Here is a 15,643-nt window from a genome sequence, read left to right on the forward strand (position 1 = left end):
GGGGCAGGTGTGCAAGCAGGTTGAGCAGCTGAGAGTGTGACGCGCACGGGAATGGAAGAGGGTAAAAATGGGCTAGAAGGCTGGAGGTCAGAACCAGGTCCAGGCTGTAAGGGGCCACAAGTACAGAGTCAAGTGACTGGGCCTATCCTCTGGCAGTACAGGACCTGGAACATGTTGTGCTGGATGCTGTGCCAGGCACTAAGTCAAGGGCCCTTCAGCCTGGAGGAGCAGCTCATGCTAAAGCGTAAACAGTCTCTGCTAGACCCAAAGCTAGCACTAGTAAGAATATCCCTGCAGGCACAGTTGTCAGCTTCTTGCTCCCCTCCAGGAAGAGGCTGATTTCTTTCCTAACCTTACCCTCTTTAAACAGCAGTATCTACCCCCATCCCACCAGGCCTAGAGATAAACAGCAATATGGAGCTCCTGAGGGTTCCAGCTCCACCCCTTCCCAGCCACAGGCCAGCCTTGGACAGTACAGCCATTGATGAAGCCCAGCATATGCCTACCTGGTGCCAGGAAAGGATTGAGGGACTGGGCTGGTGGGGCAGGCTTGGTCACCAGTGAGTCCAGGTTCACCAGGGCTGCATTGGGGCCCAGGAAGGACTCGGGTGTTTTCCGGGCACTGCTAGGCTTGCTTGAGGCAGAGGTCAAGGGTTGAGACTCAAAGAGGTCAGGGCTTGTGGTTCTGCTGTCCTGGGGTGGTGCTGACTCAGCTGCAAGACAAGGACAAAGCAAGATGTCTTCTCACTCCCACATGCACACTTCTGTAAACAGTGCACGCACGCACAAAACTGTTAAACAAGTAAGTTATTTGAGGTTGATGGCAAAGCATAGATATATACGTATTTACATTCTGTTTGTTTGCTTGTTTTTTCCAGACAGGGTTTCTCTGTGTATCAACCCTGGCTGTCCAGAAACTTACTTTGTAGACCAGGCTGGAGTTGAACTCAGAGATCTGCCTGCCTCTGCCTATCCAGAGCTGGGATTAAAGGCATGCACCACCATCACCTAGTTACATTCATTTTCTAAAATTTCTCTCTGAATTCTTGATAATAAGATGCAAGCAAACCATTGAGCCAGTGAGATATCTCCATAGGTAAAGCATTTGCTGCACAAACCTAAAGCTTCAATCACCAGAACCCAAATAAAAAAAGCCAGATGCAGTGGCTCATGTTTATAATCCCAGGATTCCAACAACAGACAGGAGGCAGAAAGAGCAAAGTTTTCTGGAAGCTCACACTGAGATGACATGAAAGAACCACCTCCCCAAAGACAGATGACAGACAGACGACAGACCATACACACACACACACACACACACACACACACACACACACACACACACACACACACACACACACACACAGGAAAAGTTAAAGAACCGCCTCCCCAAAGACAGATGACAGACCCAGGCAGGCAGGCAGGCAGACAGGCATGCACGCATACACGAACGTGTACGTGCCTGAAAAGTTTATTCCTTCTAAAATCAACCAGGTGGTCAAATGCACAAAATGATATATAGAAAACATCGTTAACCTACCTGTTGTTTTTGAAGCTCGAAGGTTGTCAAATTCAGAAAAGTCATCTTTAACTGTACCATTGAAATTACTGAAGAGTTCAAAGGACCCTGAGGGAACATACAAGCTTGTGACTGAGGGCATCTCTTGCCACTCCCCAGCATAACAGGTATCAAATTTGCATGGGGCAGTGGGTCAACACAGGCCACAGAGGCTTCTCTCAAGTCAAATAGGTCATAGTGGCTTCTCCCAAGTACCCCACATTGTAGTGTAAACTCAGAGCCAAGTTTGATTCGGTTACTTGGACTAGAAAGGGAACAGGTGAGATCAGGGAACATGACTGCCTACCACTTCCTCTACCATCCTACGCCAAATGTAGGAAGAGACAGCAGTGTGGGCAAATGTGAAGAGGGTCTGGACACTGGGATAGAGTTTGTGGGAAGTGTTCCCAGGGAGACAAGAGATCAGCCAGAACTCATGTTTGGGGCCCAAAGGGAACATAAATGGTCAGTCAGCTAACTACTGCCAGTGCGCCAGGACGGAAGAGGAGTGATGATGCTGCAGAGACCAGGCTGAGCAAAGTGATCACCTGAGGCAGAGCTGGGCTTGGCAGCTCCCCAGGCATCTGCTGTTTTCCCAGCACTGGAGGCAGGCTGCTGTGAAGCTGCCCAGGGGTCTGGGTTCTTAGGGACAGACTGTGTGCTGGCTGTGGTAGGCACTCCCCATGGGTCCACAGAGGCAGCTGGCTTGGTACCTGCAGAGGTTAGAGTCAGAATTCAGAACAGGAGCTGGAAAGTGTTAATACAGTTTCCACTGCTTCTGCAGAGGTTCAAGGTGTGGGTCCCACCACTCACAACAGCATGCTCACAGGAGTCTGTAAGTCCAGTTCCAGGGAATCTGACACCCTCTGACCACCTCAGGCATATGCACAAAAATGGTACACATAAACTCACACAGCTTCACACGCATATACATAAACTTAAAAAAAATCCGCTAAATATAACAATGGAATTGCTACCTGGAACTGTAAGCCAAATAAACACCCTCACTCCAAAAATACAAACAAACAAAAACTCACAAGTAACTTCAGAAAGTTCTAGACAAATGGAGTGAGGGCAGAGGATGCAGTGGCATACAAGTCTGTGCTCTGCCAACTGAGGCACCTACCCAGAGGGTGCTACAGCAGCATGCCAACCAGACTGGGCAGAGTCCAGGACCTACCAGACAAGAAGGACTGGAGACAGTCCTCTAGTAAGCGTCACAGACAGCAAAGCTAAAAGACCTCCTGAACACTTCCCATTATACAAGAGCTCACAGGAGTCCCCAAAGGCAAAAGAAGCTGTAAGGAACAAGTCTACTTCCCCTACAAATACAGGCTCCATCCCAGGCAGGAAGCTTGGCAACCCACCTGTTACTCTGCTTGACTCCCCAGAAGCACTCTCCCATCAGCCTTGGGTGGGCCCTGCTCTGATGGTTGAGTACCAAGGAAACAGAATAGGTGAGTGCTTATCACCAGTTTCAGCAGCAGAATGTTTCCAAAATAGGAGCAACAAGGTCACCTTAGTGGGTCACAACTGCCTTTTACAAGGGTCGGCAAATAAACGTGCTTAGAACCAAGGTTGGCAATGTGAGCTTGATGCTCAGGACTCTAGTTGACCTCTGACCTGTACACATGAACCACCCTACACACACACACACACACACACACACACACACACACACACACACACACACACACACACACACACACACGGGAAAAAACTTTTAAATGGGGGGTGAGGAAAATATTTCTGTGTATATCTGATGTTAAATGTCAAGCCTGTGTGGATTTTTCAATAATCATCCTTTCTTGCAGACGACAAGAAATGTTCCCACACTGCTACATTTCCAGGTCCACCGCAAAGGACCCTGCACCAAACAAACTGAGCTGTGTAACCCACCTCCTGCTTTGCCTTTTAGTTTATCACACCTCGAAACAATGCAACAGATAGCTGTGCTGCCCTTCACAATTTATTATATAAATAAGGTGTGTGTGTGGTCATTCTTCGGTGACTAGCTTTGTTTACTACACATTGTTGACATGTAGCTGAAACTTATCTATAAAGGGGAGGGGGGTGGAGAGATGGCTCAGAGGTTAAGAGCGCTGGCTGCTCTTCCAAAGGTCCTGAGTTCTATCCCAGCAACCACATGGTGACTCACAACCACCTGTAATGAGATCTGGTGCCCTCTTCTGTCTGGTCTGCAGACATACATGGAGGCAGAATGTTGTATGTTGCATGCAGAATAAATAAATCTTAAAAAAAAAAGGTCACAAATAATCACTGGGGTAGACCCTGGGTATTCTATGTAGCTGCCTATTCTTGTTTACAACCCACACCTGACAGCTACTAGGCAACAGGTTCCTGCACTTTGAACAAGTAATGCCAGAATTCCTTCCACATTGGTTCTATAATCCTCTAAGCAGTTCCTATTGCCCTGGAGTTACCTCTAACTTCCTGATGTAACCTATTTTTTCAATTTGTGCCAAAGTGGTACATATGAAGTCTATTTTGCAATAACTTTGTGTTTCCTTGTCCTTTAGTAAAAATGTACATCCTTTTACATATTCAAGGTCCTTTGCCTAGAAGGTCCATGTCTTTAATCAAGTGTCCTCCAAGATTATCTCTATCTAACTCACCTAAAACATGGGTTAGCCCATTCATTTTTGGGATCTCAGTCAGATTTTCAGGTGTTTATTACTGGGCTCCCTAGTCTTTTCACTGGCCCACTTACTTCTTTGCATGATCTTAATTATCTTCACATATATGATGATAATGATCCCAAGACAGAGTCTCATGTAGCTTAGGCTGACCTCAAACTATGTAGCTGAGGATGACCTTGAAGCTTTTTTTTGGTGGGGGGGGCGAGACAGGGTTTCTTTGCGTAGCCTTGGCTGTCCTGTAACTCACTCTGTAGACCAGGTTGTCCAGGAACTCAGAGATCTACCTGCCTCTGCCTCCCAAAGACTGGAATTAAAAGCAAGCACTCCCCCCATGGCCTTGAATGTCTGATCCTCTAGTTTCTACTCTGAAGTATGAGGAATGGTGATGATTCTTAATAACTAATATGGCAAATCCCAGAGTCTGGCTGTCCCTGGCTCTTGCTTTTCCATACTGATCAAAAAAATCATTTAGTTAGGGTAAAAGAAAGATCAGGGGAACTGTGTACACATTCCTCAACTTACTCTTCTCTCAGAGTTGAATAGAAGCAGGAAGACCAGAGGTTTGAAGCCAACCTGGGGTACAGCAAACCCCTGTCCCAAAATGTGGTGGAACTTTGACCAAAACTGCATTGAATTCCTGATCAATTTGAAAAGAATCACTACCATAGTAACAAGGAGTTTTCCAAATCAAAATGATATCTGTGCATTTACATTTTCAATAAAATTCAACCATTCTTATTTAGAATTTATATAGCACTGTAAAAGATTTACTCTAAGGAATTTAGTATCATTGCTGGGAGCGGGCATTTTTTTTTATTTAATTTTGTATACTAGGCTTTTATCTAGCAATCTTGCTGAACTCTAAATTGTAGTAAAAAGAAGGTACTGTATTGAAAGTATTGATTCTTGGCTGGCATACTGATGCATGCCTTTAATTCCAGCACATAGGAGTCAGATAGATCTCTGTGAGTTCAACCTGGTCTATACAGTGAGTTATAGGAAAACCAGGGCTAAGTAGAGAGATACCCCGTCTCAAAAAGAACAAACAAAAAGAAAGAGAAAGAAAGAATGAAAGGAATTGATTCTGATGGTTCTTTTTGTTTGTTTTTGTTTTTTCGAGACACAGTTTCTCTGTAGCTTTGGAGCTTGTCCTGGAACTCTCTATAGACGACTAACTTGTGTCTATTTATGTTCTACTACAATAACCTCTCTTCCTATGACTCCCTCCTCTTCTGCCTGGCTGCAATGCCATTCTATCCTCACTAACTCTGTGCATTTTCCCATTGCTAATGTGAACATTAAAGCTATAAACTTGGTTCTTACTAGTATTTAACTATCCCACAGACCCTGCTGTGCATTCTCATTACACTCTGCCACTACAAGACGTAGCCCTCCCCTCCACTTTTGAACTGCACTTCACTGAATATAAAGTAAGTTCTGAGCTTTTGGGGAGTAGGGAGCTGCTTCCAAATTTCAAACATCTTATTTCCACAATCTTCCTCAGACGAAAGAGGATTTTCTAGGAATGGATGCTTAGGTAAAACAATGGTTTCTGCAAGCACACTGTCCTCAGCACTGTCATTGTCCAGCTCCTTCCTTGGACAGTCTTGCTTTGCTCACATAGGCTACCTGGACAAGCTGCCTTAGCATTCTTCAACTTCCTAGATGTAAACAGTGACTTTCACAATACTCTTGGTCATCACCTGCTTCACACACGAACTATTCAGGAACCCCAAAGAGATGTGATCTACAGACATCCACACAGCGTCCATACCTAGCGTGGCCACACTGACCCCTTATACTCCTCAGACACACCAGAGAAATCCCCTGCCTTCTGTGTCAGGGCCCACTGAATCTGTCTTCTGTCCCTCCTGTTCTATGCTGTACTTACCTGTTTGAGACCATTCACCAAACTACACATCTGAGCTTTTTTCTGGACTGAACTCCCTATCATAGAAAAGACTAGACAATTCCAGCCCCAACTCTAGGGGGGGGGCACCCAACCAGGCTGTGACAATCAGAATGTGCCAGGGATCAGAGAAGAGCAGCAAGGACTTGTCATTCCCAGGAAGCTAAGAACTGTTGAGACCTGAAAATGACTCCATCCCCTGGACAACCCCACAACTTGTACCCTTCTCCTCAAGTCTACCACTCCTGTGACATGGTATATTCACAGGTGTTAAAGATGATGCCACCCATTAGTCTTTCCACCACATGGTTTTATGCCTGCAAGAGTCTAAAATGCTGAAGGGCTTACTTGGGGCCTACTAAGATGCTGTAGGCACTGTCCCCATGCGTCTAACTTCTGAGATGCTGAAGGCACTGTCCCCACTCGTCTCTAACTTCTAGCTGAGATGCTGTAGGCACTGTCCCCATGCGTCTCTAACTTCTAACTGAGATGCTGTAGGCACTGTCCCCATGCGTCTAACTTCTATCTGTCTAGTATAGTGACCCAGAATAGAGGGTAGGAGTGAATACAGCCTTTACTTCTCCCTAGGCTTGCTGCAGTGATACACCCAAAAGCTGTGAGCTAGCTGACACCCACTGTCAAGAAGCACTCCCAAATGAAACTTTTCCTGTCCTCACGGCCTGCCAACCCCTATTTGGACTTTCCACTTCTCCTGCTGCTGCCCCAGAATCAGCAGGCTTTCAAAACCTCTGTGTCCCTGAGAAGTACCTCTGACCTCTCAACCCAGACCTTCTGTTTCTCTCTGGGCCTGGACCTTTGCCTCTAGGCCCTCTTCTGCCTGTGTGATGCTTTGTCAGGATCGTAAACCTGGCCTCATTTGGACTCACACTACAGGGACTAACCCTTATACTCTGCTCGCCAAGACGGTAGGTACCTCATCAGGTTATGGCTGTGTTCTAACTGGATAGTGACATGGTAGAAATGGTTTGCCAGGGAGAATGCTGGGCAGGAAGACCAGAGAGCTGTGGTGTGATGACATGGAGATCCCAGGACCAATGTCATATGGGAGCCCTAGGGACATACCATGCTTTCCTGTTCTATCCCTGCTTGCAGGCCCACATAAGGAATACCCATTGCAAGTCTCACTCCCCTCAGCTAGCTGCAACTGAGGGACACAGAGGCTGGGGAGACCTCACTGTCCTGCAGTCCCCAACCATGCTGAGCATCAATGCCCCTCAGAAGACTGCTGCTTTCTTTCCTTTCTATGTGCCTACATAAGGAGACATACTCTACTGTTTCCAACCTCTACTGCCTTTTCTCCTACAAAGAAAACCTTACTGCTCCATGGGAAAGTTTTTCCCCTCACCCACTCCCTTAATCTAAAGGGGTCAGATACTGTCCTGACCACCAGGGAGAATCCTCATGGGCTAAAGTAAACCCCAATTCCCAAAAGTCATGCAGGAGCTGCACAGTGAATGTCCTAAGCCATGAGGTTAGAACATGCAGGGGGCCTTCTAGGGAGCCACTGTGCTTGAAAGAGAACACAACCTTGAGCTCATGGGGATAGAGGTTGGGTCACATGTAGACAACAGACGACACAGGCCTCAGTATGCATGACAACTCCACTTCCTGAGCCAGCAGGTCACACTGGTCTAAAGACAGCAATCAGGGTCTCACTTCCCAAAGCCACCTGCTAACTCAAATCCTAACAACACCACTCAGACCCTATAGCAGTTCCCACCCTGCAGTTTTCACATTATCCCGTTATACGGCTCCCCCCAAACCTCCTGGAGTCACTGCAGGGCACTCATACACTGGCCTCACTTGTAGGTGAAGGTGCATGCCTCTGGGTAAGTACATGTGCTCTGTCTTCACAGGCAGGGCTGGAACTGCTTCCCATTCCAGACCATGCTGGTGCCATGGCTAATCCAGGACTAGAGGGAACAAGGAGACCAATGGCTACAAGAACAGGCATGAAGAGTCACTCTTATTGGTGCACTTAGAATCCATCCCAAGGGCTTGGCCTTAGTGGGGAGCTTGGGGATGAGGGGTTTGTGACCATGCTGCCCACCATATCTATCTCTAGGAAGCCTCTGGGGGACTTTATCACACTATCTCCCTAAGCACACAGATCCTGGGAAGACCCAGTACAGGCATTGTGTAAGTCCATGTGAGACAAATAGGGAGCCAGGATACATGCATATCTGAGCTCCTGATGTATTTAGAGCCCTGCCCAAACCCCTCTCACGCAAGAACCACCTAGCATGGGCACACAAACCCAGGCTTCCTGCATAGCTACATTATCCTATTCTGACAATTTGTTCAGCAGTTCTCCAGCCAAGCCCCAGGGATGGTGGTCCCTGTCTGTAAGAAGAAACAAGTCATTGTACCATCCTGAAGATAATAGGCAGCCAAGAGCCAGAATTAGGGCAGGAAGGGGTACTGAGAACATGATGACCACACCTCCATAGTTAGAGACACTCAAGCCATGTCTTTAAGAAGAAGCAAGCGTGGGGCTCCAGAGACAGCTCAGTGGTTAGGAGTGCTTGATGCTCTTCCAGAGGATCAAGTCTGGTTCCCAGTACCCACATCAGGTGGCTCACAACAACCTGTATTTCCAGCTCTGGGAGATCCAATGCTTTCTTCTGGCTTCCCTAGGTACCCCTATACTCATGGCATAGACAAACAAAAATGAAATAAATCTTTGGACAAGTTTCTCAAGCAGAGTAAGACAGTACAAAGATTAGGTATATGACGGGGCAGGCTGCCTACACCTCACAGTCTAAGTCCTGAAGCTTTTCCTGGCTACCCCCACCATCAACCTGGGTTTCACGACCCCAAAACACTGCTACACTCTCCTCCTGAGCCAGCAGGGACAAAGTAATCAAAACTCAAAGCTCTGCAAAGGGAATGAAATGCATGCTCAGCTCAAACCCTTGTCAATCCCAAATGACATAGATCATCGGGGACATACTGTTGAGCCCAAATGAGTAGTGGAGTATCCATTCTGCAAGTGACACTGGGGTCCTAGGTATATGTATCTGGGACTCTGCAAGCTGATGGGCTGAATTTAATGCCAAATGAGTAGAACACCATAGACACAAGTAGGCAGTCCTGTAGTCAGTACAGATTGCTTCAATCTCTGCAAAAACAGTACCACCCCTTACCCTTGCTCCACAGGAAAATAGCAGATACGGAGATGGCTCAGCTGCCCTCATGGAGGCTGGGGCTCCTCTGTGGATAGATAGGGCAGTGAAGCCATTACAAGGCCCTTCTATACCTTCAGGGCCTGGCATCAGTAAGTCCTGCCATGTTACACACCCAATAAAGGCTCATTTAAAGCTCAAATAAGTGAGAAAGGAGAATGGAACCAAGTTCAAAAAGCCAGCAGCTTTCTTCCGCTTCCTCTGTAGATCCATTCACAGGAGTTCAGTGAATAGATGAATATTCATGTGTACAGCCGGCAGTCACAGTCATACTGGGGTCATCAAGAAGCCAGAGCACACCTGCTACCGCCAGGCGGAAGTTAGGCTCAGTCTCAGTGCTGGCCTTGGCTCCAGTGGGGGGGGGACAGTAAGGGGGACAAGCCAGCCAAGGCCTTCTGAATTGCCAGGCTGTGAGGCCTCTCCAGACCAGGTGGCAGCTTTGTGTGTCTAAGACAGAGGAGGAAGTGCCCCGCTGACCTGGCAAGCTCCAACTTCCCTTCTCTGGGTTCTTAGCATTTCCTCCCAAGGCCACTTGGCTCAGCAGTCCCCAGTACTGCTTGGAAAGAACTGGTAATAACGGGACCCACTACAAATGGTGGCTTTCAGAAAAGCATTCCTTTCATGCAGAGAGCAGCTCCATGCTGTGGGAAGAGGCATTAATAATTATGAGTACCCTGGGACTGATGAGTGGCTCTTACACTTGCGTTTTAGCAGAGACTAAGCAGTAAACCTGCACCACATGCGTGCTCTGGAGTCAGCTCAAAGGGACAGGAGGCAAAGCACCCGACTGGGGTAAAGCTCTAAGAACACAGTGACCTCACCTCGCTTTCCAAAACCACCTTCACAGACCAGAGCTGCTGAAGAACGAGTGGCCCAGCCACACAGTGCCACTGAGGTGATGTCCAATGGTGCCTGGGCACATACACGGCACAAGCTGGAGAATGTGTGTGGCTCTTGGTGCAACTATACACAATGTTACCTCAATTAGGTTAAACATTGTCTAGGAAAAGGAAAGGGACAGATAGCTAAGATTTTACTAACAGCTGTCTCCATGCTGGAAGGATGCACTTTCTGGAACTCACCAGGCTGCACAGCTTTCCAGCAATCCAGGAGATACTATCACAAACTGAGCTGGTCCTTCCCTAACTAGCTCTGTGACCCTGGGGAGAAGAACAACCTTTCTGAGCTTTGGTGGTCTATGTATTCATCCAGTCTAAGAAACATCATGTGCCAGGAGTGTCACCCAGAATAACCAGCTTTGCATGTTCGTGTTTCAAATCTGACTAAAATTTCTCTCACATTTATCAATAAGCAAAACTCAGAAATAAAACTCATTAAATACTTACTATTGCTTTAAATGCCAAATGAAGAGAGTGCCAAATTAGTTTGAGTGAGCATGTACATAGAGAAAAGTCACAGGGCTGGGCCCTCAGACAGCTATCCATGAGCAGCACTCATGTTCAGAATAGTTTTAATCCTCATCACTATTTAAACATTAATAGAAAACTTGTGATTCATAATAGCCAGACACTAAACAAAATGCAAATACACATGGGGGGTGTGAATGATGAGCCACACCCACAGGGGTATTTCTGGCCAGGAAAGGACTAAACTGTTGTCACACTGTTGACAAAGGCTACAGCGATGTGACTTTGTTCACACGATCTGTCCACACAAAGTCTTCATGAACAAAAGGCAGACTAGCAGGTCGGTGGCTAAGAGCTGAGTACAGGTTCTTTCTGGGTAATGGAAATGTTCTATCTTATAGCAACAGTTACGTAGCTCTATGAGTTGTGTGGTTTTTACTGTTTTGTTTTCATTTTTTTAAATACTCTAGTTTAAAACTGTCAGAATGGCAAATTCCATATCCATATAAAGAGGCACAGACACATCGCAACAAAGTATATGGTACCTGTCAACAGGCCATATCCTACTTCATGCTTCCAGGCAAAACTCCTGGAAGTGACCCTGATTCCACCCATCAGAATTCTTTAGCTGGACTTCAAGAATGGTCATTTGACAAAGAGACTGTGTTTCAGATTTGGGGGGAAATATCAAAACCATTATTACCTGAGAGGCTACTGACCCTTGGGACACCACAGTACTTCCACATCTGCCTTAGAGCCTACATTCTGATCTTCAAGAGTACAACCAACACAAGATTCCTGGTCTCCAGGGAATAAGAACTCAGCTAACACAACCTGGCCCCAGTAAGTGGGCAGGCTCCACAGGGTCACTGTGGCCAGCAATACACCAAAGGGCATCTTAGGCTGACACATCTTTAGAACAAGCACTTGCAAGGAGGAGGCCAGTCCCTGAAAAACCTGTGCCACTCCTGTTCTCTCCCCTTCCTGCCTGCTGCCCACATCACAATGCACAGGTTGTGTCGGGATTCACTTCCCCTGCAGGACTCCTATGCTTTCTGACTCTCTCTTTTACAGGACACTGTGCTTCTTGGTGGCACCCACCTCTAAGATGCTCACCTCACTGCTCTGATCTGACAGGCCCTCACCAAAGCCTGGCTCACACAGTACTGCTGCCAGCTGTCCCCACTCTGCCCAGGACAGGAACCACTTATTATCTGTGTGTCCCAGGGTCTTCACACGGCAGGACAAAGCCTGGCACTTGGTATACTTCAACAAACATCCTGAGAATTGAGCTGAGTGCAAAAGAAGGTCAGTCTAAGGAAACAAGAACTACAAGTCACAAAATACACCCATGACAGGCATGTCCAACAGGACTCAGACCACCAGGCCAGAAGCAAAGGTTATATATATATGGCCAACCTCCCCCCACAGCAATTAAGAAACTTCATGTGGGGAGGGGACTGGAGAGATGGCACAGTGGTTAAGAGCACTGACTGCTCTTCCAGAGGACACAGGTTCAATTCCCAGCAACCACATGGCAGCTCACAACTGTCTGTAATTCCAGTTCCAGGGGAAATGACACCCATGTACATAAAATAAAAATAAATAAAATTTAAAAAAAGAAACTTAATGTATCAGAAATGTCACCCAAAGTAAACCAATTCTGCCGTGTTCATATTTCAAATCTGACTAAACATTCTCTTGCCTTTACCAATAAGCAAAACTCACAAACAAAACTCATCCAGACCTACTATTCCTTTCAAAAACAAGAATAGCAGCAAATATGTTCTCTCTTCGTTAGTAGTGATGGTAAGCATATCTCAGTTCCAGTTCACTTTAGGTTGCTCTCTGCGGATTTTATGACTACTTAAGCTTGAGCTGGGTGCAACTCTAAGAACTAAAATGTGCCCTAGAGTAGACACAAGTCATTTCTGGTGCACGGTTGAGATGGATGAGGCAGTAAGGAAGTCAGCTTTTCTTCTCCCAAAGCAGAAAACCAGTCAAAATAGGAAACTGTTCCTCTGTTACCCTGGAGGATGAGCTCCTGCTCAGTGTCACACCCACCTTAATTTCCACAGGAAGGGGGGGGACTAACAGGCAAGTCTAGGAAACCAACAACAAGCCATTTACCAAATGATGGCCAGGGGTCGGAAATATTCACAGGAGCTGTTGTTCCACCCCAGGGGTTGGTCTGGTTAGCAGAGGCCCCTGGACCCCAGGGTTCAGTTTTCTGAGTAACAGGGCATGAGCTGGGGAGGGCATCCATTAAATCCAGCAAAGTAGTCTGCTGTGAGTGGGAGCCCGGCTGTTAAGACAAACAGAAGGAATGGTTTCACTTGGTTAGTCATAGCAAATATCCACATAGTAAGCATAAATATTAGTTCTTACCACAGCATAGGCCTTCTGGATGGAAGTCCTGGAGGACTTGGAAATTGAGTTGCTCCAAGCCCAAAGCTCCACTGAAGTTCCTGCTTCCCAGGAAGCCAGGGATGAATTATACCAAGGTACTTGTTGTTTGCCAGATGCCCACATGTTTTAAGAGTCCTCAGGGCCCCCAAACTCTCTCAGGATAATGCTGGCAATGGCCCAGACTGTGACTATGCATAGTCATCCCTCTTCACCTGCCTTGTCCTAACCCTTCCAGTTATTTCCCACAACATCTGTCATCAGAACCCAGTGGCACCATAGCTAGGGAAACCACTAGAATCCTGGCCTGAGGGAAATTTTTCTAACTGGAGGATAATAAGTTTGTCAGAAGAAAGTCACATTCTGGTCACCTCTGTGTCACAGCCTAGCAAAGTAGGGGGATGAAGACCTGTATAAAAAGTGGCTTCTCTGGGCTAAGGAATATTCCCAAGGGCCACTGGGAGACAGACACTGCTGCTGCCAACCTCCTTTTACAGGTGGCATCAAGTGTCTTCTCTTGGTTGCTGTGTTTTTCATTGTGTTCTCATTGGTGCTCACCACAGCATGAGTTCAGTGTCGAGACTGGCATCCTACCACACGCCCCGCCATCCAACCATGTGTCCCACCCTCACTGTATGTCCCAGGGGTCCATGAAACAACCACTCTAGAACAACTTCAAACATTTACCTTGCAGCAAGTTTTCACCTCTTTCTTTTTTGGAACTTTAACTGTGTCTCTCCGGCTTTCTTCCAGAGCCATCTGCAATCTGAGGTCATCACCCCGCCTGAGGCGTTCTTCCTGGAGTGGGACAATGGAGCTTGAGGCTGAGGGTAATGTTGACAGCAACACAGCAGGGCATGAGGCCACACTAGCCAGCAACAGGAAAGGCCCTGCATCATGTGGCATTTCAAGGGAGAATATAGTTCAGCTAGAAACAATGGCTTTCCATTCCCAGAGGTTCCTCCCTCAGAGGCTGTCTGAGGTCATACCAGCAACACTCAGGCACCATCAAAATAGGGAAACAAAATACTTTATCTGAAATATTTTCTTGGGGTTGGAGAGATGGCTCGGTAATTAGGAGCATTTGCTCTTACAGAGGACCCAGGATCAATATGCAGCACACCAGCACCCACATGGGGGCTCACAACCATCTGTAACTCCAACAGGCACGCATGTGGTACACATATATGCATGCAGGCAAACCACTCACCCACATAAAGTAAAAACAGTGTTCTTACAAAACACAAATCTGACAACCAGGAAAGAATTAGAAAAGATGAAAATCACACATCATTCTAATCCTCATAGTGGACAATCCCAGAACAACTGTCCAGTTGTATGATTTCTAGTAGAAACAATTCATCCTATTTATTTAAGGCAAAGTCACTTGCAAAAGACAGACCTGCCCTAACATCTAAGTGATTAAAACACACTCTTGGGTTTTAGCTAAAAAGGCTGAAGCCATCCACCCATCCCAGAAACTTGCAGTGAGACCTCCTGGACACCTTGAGCCCCTGGAGCCATGGGCTTCCACATGGGCAGATTTAATTAATGGTTGCAGGTTCTCTACGGGGGGCAGAGGCCATGATCAAAGCTGCCCATTGTTGCTGTTACAGACATACCAACTATGCCGGCCAAACCTCTCTGTGTTCACATTTAACACCCAACATTCTTCTCTCCATACGAGGGGTGTACCTTGCTGCCTCTGGCTGTCTGCACGCTTTCTGATGACTGAAAGCAAAGGGACACTGTCTAAAGGTGTTTGAATCGCCCCTTTTGCTCCTCAATTTTAAAGTAATGCATGCTTATTAAAAACAAGGTATAGAGGGAAACAAAACCACACACAGGCTCAATATTAGAGCACTTCCTTACAAAGGGTCTGGGTTCCATCTTACACCACACACTTTAAAAAAAGAAAATCTATGCTGTTTCTACCATGCCCGCATGCATTCTTTCCTGAAGCTTCCCTTCTAGTCTTCTCCCACATATCTGCCACAAGGTATACTGCCTTGGCAGGGACCAGGCCCACCCCACTTACCCCCTGCCCCCAACCCAGGCCTGTCCTGCCCACTGCCCTGTATGCTGGCTCCTCAATGAGGCACAGAGCTCCCTCAGGAGTCCCTGGATGGTAAGTCTGTACGGGAACTTCCAGGAGGCACTCAAGGTTAGCTGTTTCTGACCTCCATGAAAACCTTTCCTAGGTATAGATCTGCCTGATCTAGCGGATAAGAATACACTGTGGCCACAAGACCGAACTCATCAAGTAAGTGCCTTAAAGACGGGGCTGTGTGTGTCATCCTCTCTAGGAGCCATGCCCTCCCCCAGGAGCACCAGGGTGAAGACCCATGGGCATGACCACGCACACACTGACCTGTTCCGCCACCTCTCTGCTCATGGCAAGTGCCAGCTGCAGCTGCAGCTCCTCTTCTCCACTCGTCTGCGGCCGGGCCTGCTCCAGCTCAGAGGACACTCGTGGGGAAGTAGCTGTGGGGTAGGGAGGCAAGTCACCACATGCAAAGACAGGTTTGTCCCTCTCA

The 15,643-nt window shown here is 47.1% G+C and overlaps 1 protein-coding gene across 8 annotated transcripts in view; it reads right to left on the bottom strand.

Moving 5' to 3' along the window:
* Epn2 (epsin 2) overlaps positions 1-15,643 on the bottom strand; it is a 65,277-nt gene that overhangs the window by 3,057 nt on the left and 46,577 nt on the right. For 6 of the 8 annotated variants that reach the window (XM_040748815.1, XM_040748809.1, XM_040748810.1 and 3 more), the window contains 7 exons: positions 15,478-15,590; positions 14,802-14,837; positions 13,794-13,904; positions 12,831-13,005; positions 2,107-2,271; positions 1,541-1,627; positions 507-713 (listed from right to left, as the gene is read on the bottom strand). In XM_040748815.1, the coding sequence (XP_040604749.1) occupies positions 507-713; positions 1,541-1,627; positions 2,107-2,271; positions 12,831-13,005; positions 13,794-13,904; positions 14,802-14,837; positions 15,478-15,590 (894 nt within the window). The remainder of the gene's footprint in view (positions 1-506; positions 714-1,540; positions 1,628-2,106; positions 2,272-12,830; positions 13,006-13,793; positions 13,905-14,801; positions 14,838-15,477; positions 15,591-15,643) is intronic. The other 2 variants (XM_040748814.1, XM_040748816.1) reach the window with 1 other exon arrangement.

This window comes from Mesocricetus auratus, unplaced genomic scaffold (assembly GCF_017639785.1).
Source record: "Mesocricetus auratus isolate SY011 unplaced genomic scaffold, BCM_Maur_2.0 Super-Scaffold_100007, whole genome shotgun sequence".
Classification (NCBI taxonomy): Eukaryota; Metazoa; Chordata; class Mammalia; order Rodentia; family Cricetidae; genus Mesocricetus; species Mesocricetus auratus.